The 26914-nt window shown below is 40.8% G+C and overlaps 1 protein-coding gene across 1 annotated transcript; it reads right to left on the minus strand.

The window, feature by feature from the left end:
• Positions 1-1409: 1409 nt before the first annotated feature.
• Positions 1410-25033, minus strand: ugt8 (UDP glycosyltransferase 8). Its single transcript, XM_084369681.1, has 6 exons — positions 24840-25033; positions 17774-18603; positions 13685-13827; positions 7603-7679; positions 6482-6701; positions 1410-4992 (listed from the first exon to the last, which is right to left on the minus strand). Exons 2-6 carry the CDS (start codon positions 18599-18601, stop codon positions 4611-4613), a joined length of 1650 nt encoding a protein of 549 aa, XP_084225807.1. The 5' UTR covers positions 18602-18603; positions 24840-25033; the 3' UTR covers positions 1410-4610.
• Positions 25034-26914: the final 1881 nt, after the last annotated feature.

Consider the following 26914-nt stretch of genomic DNA (forward strand, 5'->3'; position numbering starts at 1 on the left):
TTTGAGTACTTCTTCCAGAAACGTGTCAAAGTGAGTTTAGTTTTGGATTGAGTCATTAACTGGAAAGTCTGTCATTCCTCCATTATTGTGGGCAGATCTATAGTTAGAGCTCTTGTTATATATGTAGCGTAACTAACTTAATTTACTCAAGTTCTGTAAATTCAAAGTACTTGTACATCACTTGCTGAATGAGTACTTTTACTTTTAATAGGTTTTACATGCAGGACTTTTACTTGTAGTAGAGTATCTTTACAGTGCAGTGCAGAGTACTTTTAAAAAGGTTCTGACTACTTCTTCTTCCACCACTGCATACTTTATATGTGCTATGATTGAGATGAATAAGTGGCCATCCTTCATCTAAGCTCACACAGGCCAAGTCAACATTATCACTACACTAATACACCCTTAGCCATGTCACACAGACACCCACCCACACACAAGCTCCAACATCCTGGTCCAACACCCCTCACACACCTTACATCCTCTTCACCTTGCTCTCACATAACGACCGTTTATGTCAGTGTGCAAGACTCGAGCACACCCATGTTGTCAAACAGTTTGCAAATCCATCACATACTGTAGATCTTGTGCAAAGACGGAGGGCTCTCCCTCCACGCAGTAAGCCCACTTAGTCCAACACAAAGTGGTTAATTGCTCCTGATGATTGTCCTTTGAGGTGGAGAGAAAAGGTAGATAATAGGCACTTACAAGGTCTGAGGAGGGAGGAGCGGCGGGGAGACTGAATGGAGGATGTCATGAATGATGCCCACTGTGCTGTCTGTGATATCAGATTCCTCATCAGCAGAGACCTGCCCTCCATTTCTTCCCCCCTTCCTGTCTCAGTTAACAGAACAGTGCCCGATTTGGCCACCAGCGACAACAAAAGAAAACAACTTCGAGAACGTAAATTAAACATACCTGCAGATGCTTTTGACTGGTGTGTGTGTGTGTGTCTGTGAGGTCTGCAGGCCCCTGCAGGCAATGTGAATAATTAACAGGGCCAGTGAGCGAGGCAGGGTACCAGGCCGGGTGTTTTGTTACCTTAGCCTCACTCAGCACGAGCATACAGCATTAGATAACCCTATCTATCCGCCCGGCTTGTGCGCGCGCGTGTGTGTGTTCAGTTGGCTACTTTAGATGATTCTACCATTTGATACCTACAAAACCTCATGCTGCTTGGTAACAACTCCAGACAGAAAGCCTATACATCCCCTAGAAAAGTGAGACTGGCAGCATTAACATTAGCCTCGTCGGGTCTGTATGCATTTGTCTGTTCAATAATGTCATGCAGTTGTACTGATAACATGCAACAATCAATTATCCAACTAGAAGGACACTTTCATCCGTCTTTCTTTCCATTTATATTCCAAAAATAAAGACAACCCAATTAGAGAAAGAAGTTTCAATCGTCGCTGCAAACAAAATATGTCATTTTTATTCAGCATTAGTATTTTGTTTACATTGTTCTATTTACAACATGGACACACTTGACAGGAAATTGAGGACTATGTCATTTTAAAATCAAAGTAAAACAGAGTTGTTTTTTTTTAAAAAGCGAGTGAGTGGAGACATCTAATATTTAGAGGGGAAGGGGGAGGAAAAAGACGAGAATACAAAGACAGCAGAACACATCATGAAGTGAAGAGTAAGACAAAGAGGCGGACAAATGGAACAAGCGCTAGTGACGACAGGACAGAGAAGCTTCGAGCTGATGAAATGCAAACGTCACGAGAACAGGAAAAAGTCAGACTGCGGGGTTAGGACAGAGAGAAGTAAAGGACGGACATGTAACTATGAGGGCTAGAACATTAATACTGAAATAATAAATAACTTCAAAAATATTTTTTTTCTCCACACCCTGTTCATAGCTTGTGTAGCACCTGCAGGCCCACCTACCATCCCTAGCAGCTGAAGGTGTTAAAGATGATGATATAATGATTCAAGTATAATGTGTTTTCAGCAGGGCTGGGCTGGGCTGTGCAGGTGTACTTCTAGCTCACAGAGAAAAGGAAGATCGTGAAGCTTCAGAAAATGATCATACAGGATTTGTGAGCATACTGTATGCATGTTGGTTGGATGTTAAGTGATTCTTCTGTTTCCTTTAAATTTACATTGATAAATATATATATATATATATATATAGTCCATGTGTGAAGCTTTGGTAAGTTGGTGAACAATGTCTTTGCTAGAATGCCAATTAAAAAGTCTGGACTGTGCTACCAGAACAATGGAAGAAAATACAGTATGTGTGGTCTGGTGGCTTGGTAACTATCCAACTGGAAGTCTCATGTTCATGAGATTTTTATGTCCCATGTCCACGAGCACCTGCCCTTCTGAAATGTCCATTAGCCAGATACCGAATCCCCACAAACTCAAAAGATACTCTTCCAGCTCGCCCTGTACTTTGATCTCCTTGACGGGGGTTCAAGAAAAGAGAAATTCTCTGCAGGGATCAGTGTCACTTTGACACATTATTATTCATTGTAGAAGTCGCGGGGTTCACCTTTGTTGTCGGAACTAAGTCGCTCTTTCACCCTTCTTCCATCTGCATTAAGAATTAACGGACATGGCCGCCAAGAAGCAGGAGTAAAATATTGTGGAGTGGAAGATAAAAAAAAAAGTCTTACTGAAAGAAAAGAGCACAAAGAATCCTTCACATGGGCCTTCACTCAGTTTGATGATAGACTTCACAGAATAGCAAAACAAAAGCCAATGGTTGTTGTCTCAGTGGGCTAAAACGTCATCTGCCTTTTTTCATCCACACACAGTGAACTAAAACACACAAGTACTGAAACACCAAGCACACATACACATGTATTCAAGCATACTGCACACACAGATATCTGCATTACAAAAGGCCACGTACAGAATGTGAATCATTCACACTAAAAGGTTAATAGAAGTACATAAGGTCTGCCTTAAAAAAGGTGCAATATGTAAGAATTGGCCACTTGTTGAGTTCATACTCACAACAAACAGGGGGCAGAAGTGACCGCTAACTGCTGCCAACTGAAGCTGCCGTTAGCTCAGTTAGCCGTGCAGTTAGCGGTCGAGGCAGGGAGCTCAGAGCACCATGGAAGTGTTAGCACAGGAGCTTTGGGGCTAGCTGGTTAGCATACACAATACACTGACGTCATAACAGCAAAACTGTTACAGTATTCCTCCACATTCTGTTGATGATTTTAATGAAGTTTTGAATGTTTTCAAACAAAATTCTTACATATTGCACCTTTAACTTGCAGAAGCGAAGCATTCAATGGATTCTGACATTTCTACCTGAACCGTGTAATTTAAAACTAGCATTTGCAACATGTTAGAAATTATCCAACATTGAATCAAAGAGGACTGATGCAGTGATGAAGTGTAGCACTAAAAATGGCAGACAAATGATGAATCCTAATTAATAAATAGAGGACAGATGCAGAATCAAGATATGGGACTGACGAAGCAACTTATCATAAATCATCAATAATGCTCTGACTCATCCCTGATCACCTGACTGGATGAGCATGAGCACACCTCTGATCTGGCTCTGTGTATCCACAGTATCCCCTCTAGTTATCATTATATCTTTACATAATGACACCCTTTTCACACTGGTAAGCCAAACAGAGCTCACTTGAGTTATTGTCTGCCAGAACAAAAGACGACTTAGCTGCTGCACAGCTAAGTGCAGTCGCAGTTTGGCACTACCATTTGAAAAGGGAAAAATGGAAAATATTTTCAACACTCTGATTAGTTTCCAAAACAAGACAACTGTGAATACTGTGGATAGTACAAAAAGCACAGACCTGTGCAGACTTACAATGACTGCCGCTGTCAGTTTTTGTTTTGTTTTTGTTGTCATCAATATGAAGCGTAAAATGTTAGCTTAGAGGAAGGAGTATACATCTGCCATCATGCCATCACACCACTGACACATGAAATAAATTAAAAATAAGATTAATGTTCAAAAGCTTCATCATTAAAATGCATTTGTACAGTAATAAATAGATGTGTCCTCTATTTACAGTTTTCCAGACAATTGTTGAAGCAGAGTTTGCAGTTAAAAACATTAAAATCCTAAAGATTTCAAAAGTTATCCATTTGTTTTCTTCTTTTGTTCTGAGGATGAGGGGTTGGCGGCACTGGAGACTTTTCCCCTCTTCATCATCCTTCTACTGGGCGAGGGAGGCAGGAAGACAACAGAGAGTATGCAGGAGAGAAGACGCACGTGAATAAACGACGTCCTCCGTTGTGTCTTTCCTGTTTCATCCTCAATCACTTTCCAATTTGGTGTTGTATTGCTGTAGCTGCTGTTGTTAAGAGTTGGTTTTTTTTCGTTAAATTCGCCTCAGTGCACACATACACATACACCCACACACACACACACACACACACACACACACACACCCACACACACACAGATTTTGAGCACCCATGCCTTGCTCTGTCCCACACGATGCATTGTGTTTCCTTCTACAGCCTTCTGTTCGCTCTGACTAACAGTTGCCTCTCGACACAGACCTAAGAACAGCTTCCTCTCAAAGCTTTTATAAAACCACTAAACCAATCCTAGAGCTGAGTCCTTGGGGCAACTTCTTCCTCGTCCCTCTTGGCCATTTAAAACATTAATTAATCTTCTTCTCGTTTTTCAAGGAGCCATTGCGTTTGTGTTTCCCGTTGGCAATGCTCTCGCTATGGCAATGCCCATTGGCCATGTTACCATCATCCCTGGTGATGCCATCTCCTCTGCTCTGGTCTTTGACCTTCCCCCTCAGCGATCGCACCAACAGTCGCAGGGCAAAGAAACCCAAAGCCAGGGCAGCCCCTACGGTGAAAACCACATCCAGCAGGAAGTACTGGTAGGGGGACACCTCGTACACAGCTGAGCGCAGGTGGTCGGCACCATGGTGACGGAGGATGTAGCTGATCCAGTAGACGGCCCTGGTCACAGGGTGGCCTGGCTGGTCTTTGTGAATGTTGGAGAGTAGACGTGCTTGCTTGCGGTACCTAGGTAGGGAAAGACAGAGGTTGGACACAAGGAGACAAGTTGTTATGGGCAAACTTCATCATGTGAGAGGGCACAAATACACGAGAGAACAACCAACCATGTCTGAATATAAAAATGGTCATTATTGTACCTGTGAATAAAATGTTTCAATCCCACTTTGATGTTCATCACGTCAGACAACACCAATATTTACCAGATACAGAACATTTGGATTACTCTGAACAGTTTGGACGGTTAGCCACACAGCCATCATAGAGCTTGTCTGGCTTTTGGTGTGCATGATGTATAAATATGGGTGTGGTTGTCCCTTTTTCAAACAGTCTGATGTGATAAAGATCCAAGTGGGATCGAAACGTCACCTTTATTAAACTTTTGTGGCATGGAGTAAGTGTTCAGGCGTTACCTTTCTTTCATTCACACGATCTCCTGATAGCATTGCACCTACGTGATGTGCTTATAACCAGCCTCTTCTTCTAATACTGATCCACAGTGAGTGTATTACTTAAAGTAGATGCTAGTTGGCACAGCCCCAGTTTGGATAAGCACACAGGAGTACCAATGGAGGAAATTAAGTAATGTACTGCTGTAGACTGGGGCAGCAGCAAAGAGTTGCTGGCCTACAGATACCTCAATCGGTTTGTTTGTTTGCCTGTGTTACTTTGTTGTTTTAAACATTCAATAAATAATTTCTGCTGCTAGGGGGCTCCCTAAAACAAAACAAGACATCTGCTGAGTGTTACGTGGGGAGGAGCCGCTGCTCAGCTGCAAAGATTCGGCTAGGGTGTTGGGGGCTTAGCCGGACCTGAGGAACAAACGGCCACATTGGAGCCATTAACCGACGGGAAGAGAGCTCAGAGATTACTTTTTATTAATACTTTAATGTTGACTGCTGGATGGAGCTGTATGGGAAATTAACTTGAACAGACACACATGTGTGCTGTTGCTAGCTAATGTTAGCTCACGGCTAATTTGGAAGAGTAATCTGGCTGTGTGTTAGTCTCGTTCACTGACTTCAATAACCCCGCAGAAGCGACGGCAACCTAATGAAGCACGTTATTTTGAGTAAACCTGAGGATTTCTTTGGGTTTGAACATTGTTGGAAACTTTTGGGATAATGTGAGTAAACAACTCAACAATATATATAACAAACACCTAGTTGTTACTAGACATTATAATGCAGAATTTCAATATATTATATTTTTAAAGGGTTAGTGTGGACTCAGCAAGGTAAAGTGGTGAAAATATAATATAGCATACACTTAAACTGACATTGCTTCCTACACTTTTACTACGATCTGCTACACCTTACCGCCATCGACTTTGGGTATTACACTGACTATGAATAACTACCTCATACAACCCGGCTTCAAAAAACCCGAACTATCCCTTTATGTCAAAGAGCAGTGATTCAACACATGATCACCAGATGGCACTGACAATTAATAACAATTTGTGTGTGACTGTGCATGGAAGACATCAAAATCTAACCTGGAATCAGTGATGACGCTGGTCAGGGCTGTGTAGAGGTCCTCCTCGCTCATGTACTTCCAGTGTAGCATGATGCCCATACCTTTGGCCGCCACGCGCGTCATGGTGTCATAGTGATCTCCGAACAGGGGCACACCAACCACCGGCACCCCATGGTACATGGCCTCGTAGATGCTGTTGAGGCCGCCGTGGCTCAGGAAGGCCCTTGTGTTGGCGTGGCCTAGATAACAGAAGAGAGGAAGAGGGATGTTAGTTTGCATGTCAGGTGTTATGTTCATTAGTCTTTTCTTGATGGGGCATTTTTCTTGCTGGGGTGGTTCTTCCTACATTAGTTGCAATTTATACAGCCAATCCCACAAACTGCTGCACACTCAGCATATCTCACCGTTACTCCTCACTTCATGAAGTTGGGGAGAGGATGGTTTACAGTTTTGCATCTGTGTGTGTTTTGGTGCATCATTTCAACATCATAATTAACAAAAAAAACCTCAGTCAGTGTTTTTATGACGGCAAGAAATTTCAAGGTAAAAGATTACCTTTCTCTGTACATATTTTATACACTTTAAAAAGGTGTAGTAGCACAATTCAGCTCTAACTAGTCCACAAATTCTTTATTTTATTGTGGGTATATGTCATTATATGTGGTCATCAACATTTAATACCGATAAACAGTGGTGGTTAGCAACAAAATAAGAGAAACGTAATAAGTTTTATTGTTTTATGGTGAATTGTCACTTTAAAATGCCACTTCCTGACTTAGCAAAAATCCACACAGGCATAACACTTCACAGCTATAACACCATTGCAGAATACAAGGGTTGTTGTCAGTCTCTGAATCCTGTTGTTCCTCATTCTCGACAGGCACAAAGTGGCGTACATATTCACATTCTGCCAACTGTTGTGGTTAATAAGTAGGAATGGGAGGAAGCCACCCACACAAAACCTTCTCCACCACACCCACATTCACTACATCTCATATAAGAACAGCAAGGATCAGCTACGTGTCACCAGCCACATGAAGAAATTATATTGTTCAGATGTTGTTTTCAAGCATCTTGGTTCAAGGGTTTTACAAGTGCTATAAAACACTTCAGTTCAGCCAATCTGATTGTTGTACTCACCCAATAGGTCGTTCTGAGGCATCCAATCAACAAGCTTGGTGTTGTTGCCAAGGTTACTGGGTGGCACTCCAGAGAATCTAAAGAAGGAAAGAAGGAAGAAGTAGAGAAGTTTGTCAGGTACCATGAACAGTGTGCCTGAATGGACTTCATTCACTGGTTTATTGTATCGCTGTGCTTCTCGAGCTTACATACACAACAAAAGTTAAGTACGTTACACACTTAAGTTCGACTTGTTTGGTTAGTTTAAGGCACCCAAACTACTTGGCTAGCTTTAGGTAAAGGTTATGGTTTGGGTTAAGTGAAATATGTTCAGTCTGTAAGTACGTACCAGTAAGCAAAGGACAAACATAGTTTAAAAAGCATCTCACTTCCTGTGTGAATCAAAGGCATTTTAACCAAACCATGATTTTATTATCTTTTCTGCCATTCTTAAAAATCCTGCAATTGTCAGAGGAAACAGAAATATGATGCCATCTTGTGTAGAATAGAATAGCATAGATATACTTTATTGATCCCAAGCTGGGAAATTAAGGTGTATCAGCAGCATTACACACAGAGACGAATGACAACACAGTGAAATAAAAAGAACAACCTAGACATATTAACTTAGCAATATAAAATGTAATATAAAAAATGTATATATATACAAAATATGTATAAAAATGTATAAATGAGCAGTGTTGATGTATACACAAGCAGTATTAATTGTAGTGCAAAATAAAATATAAGGTGCAGTGAACAGATGAGGTGCAGAACAGTGTAAAAACATATAAAGTGCGTAGAGACTGTATGTTATGACCAGAGTTTTAGCTGTTATTTTACAGTGTGATGGCATGTGGCAGGAAAGATTTCCTGTATCTGTCCCTTCGACAGCGGAGCTGAAGCGGCCTGTGAGAGAAGGTACTCCGCTGTCTGTCTACTGTGTGATGGAGAGGGTGCTGATCATTGCTGATCACAGTGTAGAACCCATCGCATTGCAGTCTTTTGCATATAAATTATGAAGAGTTTTCATGTTCTGGCCCTGAACACTGCCACAACCATAGTTAAAAAAAATGAAGGAAGTAAGGGGGAAATACAACGTGTATAATGCTGAGATACTGTAGTTTATCTCTCGAGTGTGAACAGGAAAAACACAAAAATCCCTAATGTTTATCTTTGTTAAGGACTGTGGGAGTATACAGTATACAACAGTATACATTGTGTTGCCAACTACAAAATGATTTTTATTTTATTTATAAAAGTATATATTGTATATATTTATCCTCTGAATTGTTGTACTGCTCTCTCACCAGCAGTTTGGTAAAAGTTTGACTATTATTTATGATATTTCATCTGTTTTCTAATTTGCCCACCCATTGCACCCATAGTGAGAGCAGAAGATGTATAGTGTGTACAAGCGATAATGTATACAAAAGGCTAAATGAATCAATTGAGTCGAACATTTAATGATGCACAAAGTGAACAAAGGGGAATTCAATCTCCATCTCTTTTTCTCTAGACAAAAAGCAAAAAGCAGAAGGGCTTTGCTTGTTCACTCAGACATTTAAGTTTCAGCCCTTTGTCCTCTACGGGCTGGTGGTGAATGTGCAGAGTATTGCGTGCATGTCTGCTGGTGTGCGTGGTTGTGTGTGCGGAAGCATTTCCAACAAACGCAGCACACAATACATATGCATGCTACATAACGACCCCCATCCGTCCATCTCTGTCTCCTTCCCTCCCCAACTCAAAGTCTTTCATCTCTCTTTCTCTCTTCAACAAAGCGCCAATTCACTGTCCTGCCAATCAAAGCGTACATTCATGCAGCCAATTATCAATGACACGATTCATTTGGCTTGGTCCCTGTCCCTCTCATCAGCCCTCTTCCTTTTCCATCCTCTGAGTTTGGGAGGACCACTGAAAGCCAATTACCATTCAATGTCACATAAAAGTCTTGGAGCGTCCATGGGGATCCAGTCTAAAGCTGTAAATTTCACATCAGAGTCTCACTTCATCTGTAGACCTTGATATCTCATCTTTAAAAAGGTCAGTGCTTGGGAACAGAGGAATGCATTTCCTTTGTCATTTTACAAAATAAAATGACAAAACTAAATGACAAATTATCACACATTATTACTCAGGGGAAACCCAGCACGCCTCATTCCAACATGATCAGAGAAGCAGCGGGATAGAGTCTTACGACCCCCAAAATCCAGTCATAAAGTGAGTGTCTGTTGTTGGACCCTGCCCCTAGCATGCCACAGTAGGCTGCTAAGGCTGTCGCACCACACGTCCGCTTTCCCCCACAGCTCTATAAACTAAATCCTGCTTCATGTTGTCTGTTTTGTGTGATACAATAAGAGAGACACTTAAAAGGTGAGGTCCAGACAACCAAGAGGTTAAGCAATCACGGTCCACCCAAGTATATTTGGTGACCCATTTTAGCATCTTATACTTTTACTGGTTTTATCCATCCAACACCATTCATGATTGATTAACTAGTGGACAATCTGCCCTGACCCTCCACCTCCCATCTACTGACAGTCACTCATGCTTGGCAGGTAGAAAGACATGTTTAATGTTGTATAAACTATATAAGGCCTGTCAAGTCTCATTCCTTATACCAAGATAATTTAGCTAATAAGTTAAGTTCATACGTCCGTTAATTTAGAAAATAAAGAATTTTAAATTAAGATGAGTTATGGACCTTTTAAAAGTAAGTAAGTCTATGCAGAACTTCTGTGTTGTGCTGGAAGCTGGTTGTTCATTTATGTTAGCAGACTCCCGTTTCTAAACTAGTGTGTACTGTTGCTCTCTGTTAGCTGAGTGGAAAGGTTTAATTTTTCATGCAATGTTACATTCCACTCACATATGGTCAATAAAATAGTAGGTTAATACATGTAAATTGCTGCAAATAGTTACATAGAGACCCTTTCATGTTTATTAATTTCAACTGCTAGATTTTAATGTTTGTTTATTAACTGCCCCCTGGCCTCCTGTCATTTTGCAAAAATCACCCCTGGGAAAAAAAAAACCTTAATTATTAATTTATGGAAGTATTCACTGGAATAAAGGGTCAAAATGTCCGTATGAGACTAAATTTGAGTGTGTTTTGACTATTTTGCTTTGGTTGTGTAAGAGGGGTCATACTCCACCAGAACTTGACCTTTCTCCCTGTTAGCGCTCCAATAATAGATTCATATTCCAGTGACTGTCAGCCGCACTATCTCATCTGTTGGATCTGAGCAACTCTAATTTATGATTCATGTGAGCTTCACATTAACGAGTAATTTATTACAATTGTCGTAAAAAAAAAAGAGGAACAAAAAACCTCTCATTCTCTCTCCTTCCTTCTTATCCACCTTATCTCATATCTTTGCACTGGCTAACATGATCACTCTGAGGTTTACTTCAGAAGAGTGGTTTGTCTATTAACAGGTGACATTGAACTTCTTACCCTCAGGTATTTGTCATGTGTGGGCTCGAAAATATAATGCTACTAAACGACTGCACTCGTTAATTTTCACTCCAGAGTTTGAGCTTAAGTCTTTGTTAAACACCTTTAAGCCTTTAAGTAGTTAAAAAGGCACCTCTGCCTGTCACACACAGTGCTTGGGGGAAATGTACCATTGCACAAGGTGACATTAAACATAAAAGCTAATGGTTACAATGAACTAACCGAAATAAAAATAATGAATAATCTAACTTTCCGAAAACATTGGAAGTTCAGTGATCCATTTCCATTTGTGTGCATGCTAACACTTAAACTAGTACTGAAAACTGACCCGAAATAAAAATAATAAAACGCTTGAAAATAGACTACAGCAAAATTATCATTGCAGTAAGAATAAACACAACATATCATTTTAAAACTGTAATTATGTGGCACAGACAGACCTAATGAAAGTTTATCTGACCACTCTGTCAGGTATGACATCACTGTAAATTGTGTAGTGTAGCTATTTGAACAATTGAAGACCTTAAGCACCAGCCACCGACCTCTGCATACAGGCACATGTTCAAACATTAACCCAACATACGCCTATAGAAAAGGCGGCATTAGAAAAGCACTACTGGGAACACACCAGAATAGATTGACCTACATAAACACATTTTATAGTCTGTCGAGGAATGCGTAACCTCACACTCAGTCAGTGTAGATGTCCTATTAACTAATCCTTAATCATTAATGAGATTAAAGTCACACAGAAACAATGAGGGTGAAACTTGTCGATGAATCTCAAACGTAAATACACAGCACAAAGATAAAAGTTAAGGTTAAACAGGTTCAAAGCATGGTGAAACCTGGCATCATGTCTTTTTTTCCCCTCAGGCCCTGTTTCTCTCATCTGATGTTATTCACACCCAAGTCATTGTCAATGGATCATTGCTGCAGGACAGATTAGATTTTAATCACACCCACAGTATCTGTCTCAGCAGGTAAACACAAGCATTTTATAGTACTCTTGCTATCAGTTCATCATGGATGAAAATATCTACAAGCATAGTGCAACACTGAGAAAAACACATGCATGGATGGACAGAGACCGTTTCCCTATCACAGACATATTTTTCCTGTCCCGTGGGTGCAGCAAATCACCCACAACGTCACATCGGACCACTGTGGTTAAGGGTAATACCTACCTCATAGCGCAGGCGTGGAGGTGTTGTTCAGGATTTATCACTTCTCATATTTAACTTTCCTTAATAAAAGGTCACACTGATAATATTTTTATGTAGACAAAATAATACATCGACTGACCTTGTGAGAAGGGGCAGAATAAAAGTATCTCTCTTCCTTAACAATATTATATGATTGTGAATCAATAATTTCACAATGTTTGTTTAAAATCTAAAATGATTGCTTTGTTTATGACCGTGTAAGAATTGGTTGGTTCCAGCTTCTAACAAGGTTTATCAGCCAAAAGTATGACGCTGTTGGAATCACATGGTGTCTGTGTTTCATCAGTTTCAACAATCTTGGTAGTTGCCAGTTTGTGGGGCAAAAGAAAAAAAAAAACTCAGCATACCGTACTGCCCTAACGTTAATGTTAGCGTTAGCAACAACAACAACATTAGCTGACTAGTAGGGATGTTAAATGTAACTGATTAAAAACGTAATATCGACAATCAGAGATGGGCATAAATACATCAAAAAGTATCTCGTTACAAATTGCAAATATATGCTTATCAAATATACCAAAATGAAAACCAATATACTGGTATGAGGAATTGTATTCAACTGACACACACACAAGTAGTTTGTCATTTTAAAAAGACCTTCAATACAAGCTGACATTATTACATTTTAGCCATTTAGTAGCTAGTAGCAGTTAATGTGTTGGATTTTGTTGGGCCAGTTGTTGAATAGCTTTTTTTGTGTTATTTCATTTATTATTTAAGTAACTTGGTGTTTACTTCATCCGTTATTTAATTTCCTAATGTAGCCTACAAACAGATTTCTAATGGGAAAACGTAATACGTTAATGACTAACCGATTAGTGATTGTTAAGGATCAATTAAAGAGACTGCTTAAATTTGCATCCCTACTAGCTAGCGCTGGCAACGTTAGGTAGTCCAACAAACTGGCAACCACTTGAACATCAGTCTTGACGCAAATGCAATGGTAGGGGGTGATGGGATGCTACATTTAGGCGCTGAATGTTATCAATAACACCTTTAAATAAAATGCTGAGATATCTCCACCATTAAAATGTGAAGCCATCATCATTAGTTTCTGTCTTACACTTTTCTGACAAGGGAAAATAGTCTCTGAAGGGTCAGGATCCACTCAAAGCTGTTAAATCAAACAGGCAACCTTATATAACACCTTTAAGTAAAAGACAAGTGAGATAATGGACTTTGGTCTCAACATACAAGGTAACAGGTAACAACCTGCTGTATAGCTGATTATGGCGGGCCATAAAAAAACTACAAATTTACTTTCTAATATATACTGTACATACTCATTTGTGTGACATTCAGGGCTCCCTGAGTGCTGAGAGTGTTGGAAAGTAGCCTGAGGCTCACTAGAAAATGCTGCCCACATCTGTCACAGTGACAGCTGTGTACAGTATGAGTGAAAGTGAGAGAGCAGATGCTTTACCTCCAGACGACACGCTGGGGCAGCCTGGCGAGGGCTCCTGCCAGTTTGTGAGCAATGTCCTGGGAAAGGTACTTGACCCCAGCTCCAAACGACACCACCACAAAGCCGTGCTCCGCCGTGTCGTTCACCCATGCCTCAAAATCCTGAAATATGAGAGGCAGATAATGAGAGCTAAAAATATACACATCTTGGAGCGTTTCTTGCCTGTGAAAAAACAATTTATAATTCAGTGCAACACTAATATGCTGTGTTACATGCTGGAGCTTATATTCAATCATGTGTGTTGAAAATTCACTTGAACCATATTGGAGGGATGCGATGATTTAAATTTAACAGCTGATTTTTACTGTGTTAATGCGTCATACCTGACCAACAATAAAACCAACCATTGACATGAACTTTGGACATTGTTATTGCTGTATTTAATGCTTCATACGCAGGCAGTGATTTATGGCTATGAGTCAGGCGAGATGTGTTTTACACTCACATCCTGAATAATTTACAGGCTAAAAGATAAAACGTGGGTTTATGTTTAAACTTATTGAACAGAATACATTTTAAAAGAGAGACTCCAAGACTATAAATCTCTTAACAAGTGCAATCTTTAGTTATCATATTGCAGCTTTTACAGACTGTACAAAAATATATGCTTGTAGACCATTTAAATTCAAATCTAGGGAATTTTGTAACATAAAAAATGTCTGCAGTAGAAGTTTATCAAGCAAGCTACAGAATGCCTGATGCATGAAGCTGTTAAATATATGCAAGTTTATGCCACAGAACAGCAAGTAAAAGATATGCTGAGCTTGTATTTTGAGGTTTGGTGCCCAGTGTTGCATTATACGTCATCACCCCATATTATGACATTAATGAAGTACTGGTTTTGAACAACCCTGTGTTTGCTTTACCTTGATAAATCAATGGATATAAAATTGGAAAATACATAAATTGGGATCTACAATGGCAGGGGCAATGATGACTTAATTGTGGCCATGAGGAGACTCGTCCTTAGCTCACTGCACTACCAATTAACAATTATTTACATTTATAACACCATAAAACTGCACAAAAGTTGATAAAGCAGCCAGCCGTCAGATACAAAACAAATACTCTACTGACATACATTGCTAAAGTTCTCCTAAATCACAAAAAACAAACTTATACAAGTTTCTCTTTTAAGTGCCAGCCAAGTTTTAAGATATCTGTGGTTTCTGCTGCCAACTCAGTACAATGGATGTTAAAGGAATTTATTTTGTGATGCTTAAAGAACTCAACGGCAGCATGTCACTCTGGAAACAACACCCCAGCTACTTTTGGGTAATCCACAGACAACTATTTTCTACAGAACAAAAGAGCCCCAAATATTACAGCTGATAAGCAGAGGTGGAGGTATGAACTCATGAGCATATAACCCAAAATTATGGAGTCAGGCTGAGGGCGTCCAGGTTTGTTTTACTTTTAGGCACTCTTATTCCTTAGATTTAACATCTGGATGTTGACATGAACAATACTTGCAAGTCTAAAACTAATAAAAACATCTCTATGGAGGAAAACTTTTATTATCTCAATACCTTGTATGACATCATTACCTTAACAAAGTTGGATAAAGGGTTAGGGAAGATATCTGCAACTGTCTAATTAGAGGCACAATTTACATGATGAAGAAATCGCAGTACTCATCGGCAGTCTTGTGCATGAACACAGTAATTGAATGCGTAAATTGAATCTGCTGATGTGTCTGGTCAACAGTAAACTAATGAACTGCAACCACAACTCATGAATGTGATCGTTGTTTACTCCCGTGAGAGTTAAACTCTAATGGAAAACAACAGGAAGCAGACTTCGACACGAAACCAGCAGCAGGGCTAGCACAACTGGCAACTCAGACGCAGCTACCTTAACTGCTGAAGCCAGGTTTTATTTTCATGTTTGAGTTTTATGAGCGACTCGGCACGGTTCTAACAGACATTTTTTTTCACATTAAGTCGAAATGTCGGCCACATCAGCAAACGAATTTGAAACAGCATTTCGAGTTGAAGCATCAGACCAGTGTTGTGAAATATCTGCGAGTAAATGATGATCAAGAATAATCTACAAAGGGTAGGACCATGCGCCAAGAGCAACAAAGTTCCTCCACCCAAGTCAAAGGTTTCATTGGGAACAAATTAGGAGTTGCAGCGATTAGCCGCAGGGTTGTCGGTGTGGGAGTGTTATATGATGGCTTGTTTGTGTAACCTAATGTTGTGAACTTTAACCACCCCCAAACCAGAGGTTAGTGGTATCACACCTCGAAGCAGTTTGCCAAATGCCATTTAACTACTAAGAAATAGCTGCTGTGTTGCTTTGCTACTAGCATGCCTGTCCTGCGAGAGATTGATTGTCCACATTGATGGATTAAAAGATTACAAACAATGAGGATGCTATGCATATCTCTATTGAGAGTTTTAAACTGGTGCTGAAAACAATTTGATTGAAAATGAGTGAATTATAACTACACAAAGAAATGTCAACTGCATTCCCACTGTAGCATTTAGCCATGCTACTAGTGCGCCCTCAGATGACCCGTCTTACTCTGGCTCTGATCTGTGAGTCATGCCATCGCCTTAGGAGCATTCGTAATTTGGCATGCCAGTCCTACACTGGTCTCAGAATAGGGCTTTTTTGTTTATGTGTGCATGCATGCATTTAGGGTGGCTCCAGTGCATTGTGTAGCAAAATACTGTATATTTAAGAATGAAAAGTAAAAATGTATGGACTGACGGAAGATGAAGAGGGATCAGGGAATAGCCATGTTGGAATGATAGAAGGGGAGGACAAGTCGAGGGAGGGAGGCTAATAGTCCAGCTGCGGTAGCTAAGACCGGCCCTGGCACAGAGCAACCTCAGGGGCACACTGGGCTCTACTGTCCCTACAACGCCGCCTCAGTGACCCCATAAAAGAGTCTCAGTGTCCCCAGAGCCCTGCCCAGAACAATGGCCTCGTTCTCCCTCCAATTCCATTCTAACTCCCTCCGCACAGCATGGCACAATGCTCCCTATTGGCTGGAGTGGCATTGCAAAACCCCCCGCAGTAGATGCCGACGGCCCGCGCTCTCGGCGTCCGAACGCAGGACTAACCCCCATCACCGCCCGCCTCTGCTCTCCATGAATCCCCTCCCTCTCTGCTCAAAATCTACCGTGTCCATTCAACCCAAAGCCATCCTCACCCCAGCAGTGTCTATAAAGGATCGCTTTGTAGCAGGATGTGATAATAAGGGATGCCAAGTGATAGGAGAGACAATGGGTACAAGCAAGGGTAGATACAAACTCAGTCAGACTAGAGAGCCGACAGGAAAGGGAAAGAAGAGACATCATAGAGATAGGCCGTCAATAAATGATTGAGAGGTGTGTGTATTTTGAACTATGAACTGAATGAGCATCATCATACAAGTTGCAGGCAAGGTGTCGTGAGTCAGACAAGTTATGGCGTGATCACAATGAGTTCGACTGAAGCACAACAATATGACTTTCCATACTACAGTAAAGTAGCCATTGTACTGCAGTGCTTTTGTCGCCAATGGCACAGAGCCTTCATTTTATGTTCCAGCACTAAAAGCACCACATCTGTGCGGCTTGTTGTGTGTGAAATTTTTCGCACATAAATCTAGAAATTAAGAAGAGCATCTGTAAATTTAAAGTATTGTTAAATCTGATGTGACGATATACAGCATATTAAATACCGTGAGCATATACATTTGTTCATATAGTTTATACTGAGGTAGCTATCCCTTTAACATCTCTGGGTGTATTAGGGCCATTTTGGGCAATGCTGTATATCAATGAACATGATGAAGCACCTCGTATTTAATTTGCTGGGTTAGGCACAAACATGGCTGTCTGGGTATTCTATCCTCTGCTGAACTTAACACATTACATGTAAATAATGATGTATAAAATAGCTTGCACTGTGAAAAACACAACAACTCCTGCTCCAATATTTTAAAAGTGAACAGCACAAACCCTCTCGTGCATGAGACCAGACATCTATCATGCAAATTCTGTCATTGACAACCTTATCATGTGCTTGTTGCGTGTGTCTCTCAGTACTGACCTGTGGCAGTGGGTTGGGAGGCTGGGTGAGGATGCCTCCTATGTACACCACATGTGGCAGGGTGGGCCTGGGGAACTCCAGAGCCATGTCAGTGCATAGCATCCACAGTCGGCTGCCCTGCACCAAGTCAGCCATGGCCACTTGAGGCTTCACTCCATGTTTCTTCATAATCCGGTCATACTTGGGTAACGCAATATAATGGACTCCGAAGCGCTGCACCAGGTAAACAGCTGTGTTGGTGATCCTCTGAAGCAGAGTCATGCGGTCCGTCAGCAATGAGTTGAATTCAGGTACGTACGAAAGCGGAGCTGGGGCACCCGCCTCTGCAGGGTACCACAGGCCGGTGCTGAACACGGCATATTTCACACCCAAAATGTGAGCGATCACAAAACCACACATCTCATTAGGGTCCACAAGCAGCAGGTCGAACTTGGCCTCCTTGAGGCGGGTCATTACCTCGACATTGCCAACAACAGCGTCACAGTTCTGAGAGTAGTGGTCAAGAATGTCAAACAGTTCCAGAAATGTCAGGCGGCCTGAGAAGATGTTGCTGACTTTAGACTGGAGGAAATTGTCAGCCGTGGTGCTGTTAAAGATCCCTGGGTAGTGCTGTAAGTGGTAGTTAGGCGAGGGGGGCACCTCACGACCCTTTGAAATTAAAAAATGGGTCTCGTGGCCCTCCTGGTGCAGAGCCGTGGCCAGCGTCTTAAAGATGTAGAGATGTGATTCAAACATGATGGGTGGGACCACGATCACTTTAGCAGCCCATGATGTGGGACTCCAGGTGAGGAGGCCGAGGAAGAGTAGTAGTGACGGGGGTAGTAGCATGGCTGAAATTATAAAGAAAGGAACAACGTTAACACCTGATATTAAAAATAAAACAGACGACAGTCTTCAAAGAGCAACGGACAGCTTATTAGATGTGTCGAGAAGGGCTGTCTCGAATAACAATCCATTATTGAGGCTACGAAGCTTCCTTGCTATAAAACTTAGCGGCCTTTATTTACTTTAATATGTTTGCTTCGTGTCAATCAATTTCCTACTCTGAAATGATAACTGGAGAGTGAAAAAACAGGACCGGGTATCATTGTAAAATGCATAATCCTTTGTAATTAAAAAAAAAAAGTTATTTAGTTATTAACTAAGGATTTAGACATTGATTAGATTAGCATGGCAAATGTAGAAGCTGGGAGGTCAGCCTTGCAGACATCTTAAACTTTTGTAAACCCTACTCTGGCCCACCTCTTATCAGTCACCCATAATCCAAGAAGGAGTGTCACATAGTGGAAAATCTTACATTGTATGCAACTTCAACACATGGAAAAGAACTCCCTCGTCCGAGACCAAGTTTCAGTGCTGTCATATATTCTGAGCGGTGCTTTGAATATGTCTCAGTATCTGTGTGGTTACATTTTTATCATCAATGATTTACTAAACAACCTTTGCCTTCTCTTTACGCATTTCACTTCCACCCCTTCCACCCTCCTCACTCTGTGCACAGCCGTCACCGACATGGTGTGGGTAGCACCAACGTCATTCTAAACCTCTGTCTGCTCTATTCACAAACACCAACACAAAGAGCTATTATCATGCCACCATGTCATAGCTTGCGCCCTATATGCCTACTCTCATTCTCCCTCTCACTCGGATTAATCATCAACACTGGAAACCACTTCATGGAAAGAGCCACCAATTATCCAGGTTTTCCTACTCTACAATGAGTAACCCATGCTCTCCTTCCGCAGGTTGCTTCACCTTAAGGAATGCGCTGACCTTTGAAGGAAAGTGTAGAAAGGACGACGCAAATTGTGACTGTGGCTTTGGATGAGGAGTTAAGTAAGCCACAGCCAAAAGAAAGGCTTTTCTATGAATTCTTGTGTAGCAAAACGAGTAGTCCGCTTGATGTTTATACTTGATGCAAACAACATATCACAATATGGCAGCAGATGAATACATTTTTGACCTACTTACATAATATATGTAGCCTATCCTCTCCTTTAGCATACAGCTATCTAAATGTGCCGTTACAGCATCACATCGCACCATGCAGATCATCAGGTCATAACTTCAGAGAAGGCCTATCAGAAGGTCATCATCAGGTCACATCTTGTATAATTACACGTGTTAGCACAGCAAGTAATCATACTTAACCTGTACTAATCCACACCCAGTTAGGCAAATAAATACAACAGGTCGTATGCTTCAAACCAAGCCTGGTGCACTGGGTGTTCCCTTTCTGGAGTTCTTGTGCTCGTGTGGATTTCATTCCACAGTCTAAAGGCCTGAAGATAAGAGGAATAGGAAAATGTAAAGTGACTGTAGATGTGTGAATTTGAATAAGCGTCTGTATGTGTCAGACCGACACCCTGTCCAGGGCGTGCCCTGCCTCTCGTTCAGTGTGTTCTCAGCCATCCTGAACAGTACGAGCACTTATTTTCTCCTGTCAGCCCCCACAAGACATATCCTGCATCGTGTTTTAGCGTCACTGATGTCAGCGTTGCGTCTGAATCTATATCAAATGGCATGGCCCATATTGTTCCTGCTGACCATCTCCTGATAGCATCTGAGCAGGATTGTATAGCCTATCAGCCACCTGTTTTTCAGTATATGAAGTTTCTCTCCACAAACAGCTGGGGCCTGGCAGCAAGAGGACTCAAGGTGGCCGCCATTTTGTTTAGCATTGTCCGGGGGATATCGTTACAAACACTTCTGAGCCCAGACTGTTGATGGTGACTATAGAAACAAGCCACTGTCTACAGAGGACTGTGATCCGTCATGACTTAAGTTACGATGGAGTCTGGTTACCCTGCTCCCGCACAGGGAGGGCTGATGAAATTATCTGGATTAAGAAAATTAAAGGTTACATAATGACAAGCTAATCTGGGTGAAGACAAGTTGAGATGAAAAAAGGCACAAACGTTACGGATATGTTATGGTCAACAGTGTTAGGTTTTACCCAATATTCTGCATCAGCTGTTTTCACTATTGTTTCCCCTACTGCATGTATGATTCTTGAATATATCAACTTACGAGATATATGGTAAATAATTAAACATTAATTCTTATTGAAAGAGAGAGAGTCATATTGGGATGATACATCGTAAACATCAGTTTGGACAGCAAAGCTTTCTCCAATGTAAAACTATGCAACTATCCACAGCCTGCTACAGCCTGACCAGGACTGGATTTGTTAGGCCTACCATACTGATATCAGGAAGTAAAGAAATTACGATATCTATGTATTGATCGACATTCTTATACACACAGAATATATACACGAACACACATTTTTTTGCAATGGTCCCTCAATCATGGGTATCAAACACTTGTGACAAAGATATTCACGCAATTGAGGCAGGATATTTTAAAGTTTAACAATAAACTTTATTGTCCAAAATGACATCAGTGCCCTAAAACAGCAGACGTCACTGGAAATGGTTTTATATTAACCCGCACATCCTTTTCTCCATTGTGCTGTGTGAATAAAAGTTTTCATATTTGACATTATGTATGCTGATACCGATATATCTGTGACAAACAAGCAAATTAAGGGTCGGGCTCTAATCAGGGATGCAACTAACGATTATTTTCATTATCAGTTAATGTGTCAAGTATTTTCTCAATTAATCAATTAGTTGTTTGGTTTATAAAATGTCAGATGGTGAAAAATGTCGATCAGTGTTTACCAAAGCCCCAAGATTACGTCCTAAAATGTCCTGTTTTTTTCAACAACCCAAAGATATTGAGTTTAGTTCAATAGCTGACAACTGATTATTGGTTGCAGCTCTAACTAGCATTACTATTGTTATTATTATACTGTTATCATAAGTAAAAGTTTTGTTTTAGGCATATAAAGAATTACTTCTGATGTAATGCTTAACTGTAGAGCACAAGTAAGTGCACTGAACATGAATTTAATTATTTTTTACGGTTATGCAAACGAGCTATAGTGTAATATAGGTCACATGTTACTGAGACTGTGGTATCGATTTTTATTTTTTTTTTACTGGTGTGCTATATATCAACAGTTCAAACTCCAACAACGGCATCTATTTTTGTAACTGCACATTTCAAATTACAAACTGTAAAACCAGCTAGGCTTCAACAAAACAACATAATAAACTTCAACCATATCTCCGCTATCACTTCATATTTATCGGCTTGTACTGCAGCTTTCTGTTCTGTGTTTCTCAAATTAAAACCAATTACAGCTTTCACAGGGAGAATTTGTATCTCTTAAGAGTGAAACAAGTTGCTAATTATACAGTAATTATCCTCCTCTAACACCATAATCTAGACTAACATTTTCTTGATTTAACACAGCAGGAGAAGCAGCCTTGCAGCCTCCACAGCGGGGGTTCATTAGCTCAATGCACCCTGTTGAGAGGAGAAATGTGACTTCCATGCACTGATATTAAGTCAAACACAAGTCAGTCCAAGCTGTTTATTTTGCCTCATATCTTTCATGTGGAGCCTGATTAACTAATCGGGGGTTTGTTTGCTGCAAAAGACTCCAAATGGGGTGACCTGAAGGGCAAGAATGGCTAGATTAGGTTAGTAAGGCTTTGATTGTAAAGACTCACTATCACATTAGCTGTCAAGTCATGTACTACTGCTTTGAAGGCAGATTTGTGACCTACCAAAAGCTGTAAAGTGTCATGAAATCATTAACTTTAGCATGACGTTTTTATCATACCTCAAGTCTCTGATAATGAAATATCAGATGCCGACACTTGGTAACTTGGTCTGATGGCTTTATTTCAATGTCAACAGAAATATCTAGTGCAAAAAGTCACATTAGCTAGGTATATAGAAGGTTAATGATGTGATATCTGTAAAAAATTAAATAAAACACTTCCTCTCAAATCGAAGATGAAAGGTGCAGCCTAGAGCACTCCATTGATAAGTTAAGCCGAGGTCAAGAGCCTTTAGCTGTTGAACTTTAGGTGAAAATAAAATCAACTTGGGGGAACAAACACTCCACTTTCCAACATGTGAAGGTGTTTATAATGGCAACAGGGTCTCTCTAAACACCTGCATATCTTTGCGCTTTATCAGCATCTAAAAAGAAAGCGCAGATTAGATATAAATAAAGCCTATCTGTGTATATCATTCAGCGATGAGGAGCCAAACTCTACAGACCAGACTGACATTCAGTGTCCTACTGAACCCCATTCGTTCCACCTATCCGCTCTCCATTTCTATACCTGTCACTGCTGATTTCCCACCTGTTTCCATTGTACCATTTCCTCTCACTTTCATTAACACATGCTACCTCGCCCATACACTGCAACACTCAGCAGACAGGAACAGGTCGGACCGGCTCTGTCTTTCCCAGAGTTAATGATTGTCGTAGGAAATAAACAAATAAAGCCGGGGACTGGCACAAAGCAGCGAAGTTTCAAGTGACCATCAACAGTATCTCATTAGCACAATGTACTGCAAATAAAGATGGGGTAGTTGGAAAAGGGATGTAGTGGGTAAGAAGAAGTATGCTTTAAAACAGGGGTTCCAACCTTTTTGAAAAACACAGAACAGATAGGAGATATCATTTTTCTGACAGACAGCGTTAGTTAGCTTTTTCCCCCGCACACCACACACAAGGAGTTTGGAGAAGTTGCATCCCCAGTAGCAATGAAACTGAAGTTTATGTAGCTTTTTTGTGGACCTTTTTTTCAACAGTCCCAGTAAATAGAAAACTTTCAATGTAGTCCATTTCTAACTTTTTCCTCTCAATTGTGAGACCTCCCGGCATGTACGCATTCAAGTGCGAAAATCGGTTTCTTGAACATTTTAATGTTAAATGGAAATAACGTGCTTTGTGATGTGTAATAAAAAGGTTGGCATTTCCAGGGAAAAAAAGAAAGAAAGTACATATACGGCAATTACATCGGCCCCACCCCCCCTTACTTCCTACTGGGATTGTGGCCTGGTGCTCAACTCAAGACCCAGTATCGGTCCACGGCCCGCTGGTTGGGAACACCTGCTTTAGTGTGTGCTCAAACAAAACAATATGTTCAGCCCGTAGAAAAAGAAAATCTTGCCATGACATTTACTTTCTGATGAGGATTGACAACCCTAATTCCTGAGTACACCTTTTCTCAAAACAAGCAGGCAGGTTGAGTTTATACCTTTATTCTTTGTAAATACGGGTTTGCTTTGGGTAAAGGCACACCTCTTGACACACACACACACACACACACACACACACACTTTGAATGTTCAAGCGATCCATCACAGGATTTCTGTAGGAGGAAATTAATCTCAATCCACAACCGAGTCACAAACGTGTTGGCAGTGACTTGCATATCTGAAAACAGGAAAAGCCCTGCTCATCTCTCGGATCATTGTTCAACGCCAACAAAAAAAAACGAACGTGTCAGGTGATCGCGTGGCGCAAGCGCAACAGGTGTAACCGAACAGGTGAGTTGGAGTTGCATTCATTAAATACTAAATAAAAGAAGCGCCACCGAATAATAAGCAGAATGGGCTTTAAAGGGGGTTCACCTCAGGTCGTACAGGACAGCCCACTTAACATTTTGGGTTTGCAACCTTTCCAAAAGCATGTAATGTGATACGGCGAATAAAATTCTGATGGTAAAGTGCCGCTGTCTTCACAAGGCTGTGCTTCTCTGGACTTTAGTATCAAGGGTGAAAAGTCATTCTGACAACACAGAGGAAAAGAAAACAGTACCGTACCTACATGGTAACATATCAAAACTAAACTATGTCCTAGCACAATATATACACACATGAGGCTGGTTAAGTGAGTGCTTCAGAAAGTAACATAACACGAGAAGAAAACCAGGAATCATCGCCCGTGGTAACATTTTCGTCGGTAACTTGCAACACAAGCGACCTGGCTACACCTGCGTCTCAGGAGGTTTCGACTATCACCTGAGCCAGATATCACGAAAGACTTCCACAGCTGTCGACTTCAAAAGTAATAAGTTACTCTTTACACGTGATTTTAAAAAAATATATGGGAGAAAAAGTGTGTTTTTGTTGCGGAAACCTGGCAGAGTTCACCGCACCTGTCGCGGCGTCTCGCCTGTGGTGGCCTTACCTTGTGACTTCAGTGCTGCTCAGGAGAGGAAAGGGGCGAAGATGCGGTAGTCCGAGTTTCCTTGGGCGGATTTTAAAGTGTCGGGGAAGATAAAACACATAAGAAAAAAAAAGTGGCGAGGGCTTAAAGTAAAATGGGTCCCCGGGTATCGAAGACGCGCAGAGGGAACATTAAACTCGCTGTCACTCTCACAGGGGCGGTGATAGGCGGGACTATCGATGGAGAGGAAGGGAAGGGCGGAGATAGAGGGGGGGTGAAACAGAGCGGTGGAGCCACAATGAGAGAAGGGTGTAGGGCACATTACAGGTACTTTGCTTCTGTTACAGGTGGCTCCATCTGTGTTGATACTGTCAACAGTTGGGATGAGTGTGTTGGTCATAGGTTGGGCTGATAGAGGAGGCCATCTTTTCTTTATTTCCCCTGACATCGTAGGAGGAGACTGGCTCTGAAAGAGAGCTTCCAAAACTCAAGCATAGCCAATTAACAAATTAGATTCAAGATTCAAAGTGTTTATATGCACAATAAGGAAACATGTTTCTCTGTACGATGAAATTCTTTGTTTGCTGTCCACAGAATGCAACAATGTGAAAAGAAATATATACAACAAAAATATACAAAATAAAGCAATATTAGAAGGCACATGTGATAAATAAAGAAAAAAGCAACAACAACAACAATAATAAAACAGTGCAAATCTGAGCTGTGCAATTATAAAACTGACAATATCTGACATTTGTTCTTCAATAAATAATTTATCAGCTAAAATAGATGATGAATGTTTTTTGATTTAAGTGGTCAATGGATTTTTTCACAACCTGGCAACAGGAGAGTTAATCTTTTTAATGGCTTATTGCTGATCTGTAAGTTTAATAAAAGACTCATACACCATTTATAAATGGTGCCCTATTCGAAACTGGTGCCCATCTTATATCTAACCTTTTACTTTTTAGAAAACAAGAGGTGAAAATCTACATTCATTAGAACCTGTTAGAAAGGGGTAAATGCTTCTGTGCGAGGTTTATGGTATTATGACCAGTTCCCCCCCATTCACCTTATGTGTGTGTGTGTGTGTGTGTGTGTGTGTGTGTGTGTGTGTGTTTCTGAAAGATTTCTGAGTTGAAATTCAGCAGTTTATTCTGCTAAAATCATTTTGGCAACAACGCTTTGTAACAAATCTTTATAATCAGCAAAATGATTAGCTATCCACAACAAACTGTTGTACTCAGGCTCATTATTACACCATCTGTACCAGTGTGTGTGTGTCTGTGTGTGTGTGATTGAACTTAATCTTCATTACCAACTCATTCATTGGCAGAAAAACAGCACAATAGGTACAAAGTAGAAGTAGCTGTTGTGTTGATGCAGTTTATCTGCAGGGACAGGTTTGGGAAAGGGGCTCGGGGAGTTGACTCCCCACCGGCAGAACAGTCAAGAGAGAACAGATGCTTATCAGGCAGAAAAGAGGCGGAGATAAAGAATTTAAAGGGGTGAGTCCATTATAATTACGCTGACAGAGGGACTTAACTGTCACACAAAGACCTGGGTCTGTTTACATGGTAAACACACACATGCACACGCCCATTAACTGAGGGGAATGTAAAGTAATTTAGGGGGATTGGAGAGCAGAGCCACGATGTGTGGAGTTAAAAACAAAACGATGTTTCTTCTCTAACAGTGATCCATTTGTTTATACATCTGCCTTCCACACACACACACACACACACACATACACCAAACACATACAATTCATCTCTTTCGATACATTCACTGCCCTCGGCATCACATTTCCTCAGCTATGCCCTGAGTCATCACAATATGCCACTTTGCTATTGGCTGCTTGGCCTGAGCTTCCACTCAGCCCTCCAATCCAAAAACAGCCTGTATATAGATTTGAAGTGTGTATTTGTCTGTTAAAAGTAAATTTACTCAAGTACTGTACTCAGCAGTGCTGTATGAAATAGCTACCCATAAGTCATAGTTGAGTAAAGTAAAGATATCATGTTACTTTACTTTGGTAAAATAGTACTTGAGTAAAAGTCTTAAAATGTCTGACATTATATGTATGAAAGAATCAA

This window comes from Pagrus pagrus (assembly GCF_965226575.1).
Source record: "Pagrus pagrus genome assembly, chromosome: 2".
Classification (NCBI taxonomy): Eukaryota; Metazoa; Chordata; class Actinopteri; order Spariformes; family Sparidae; genus Pagrus; species Pagrus pagrus.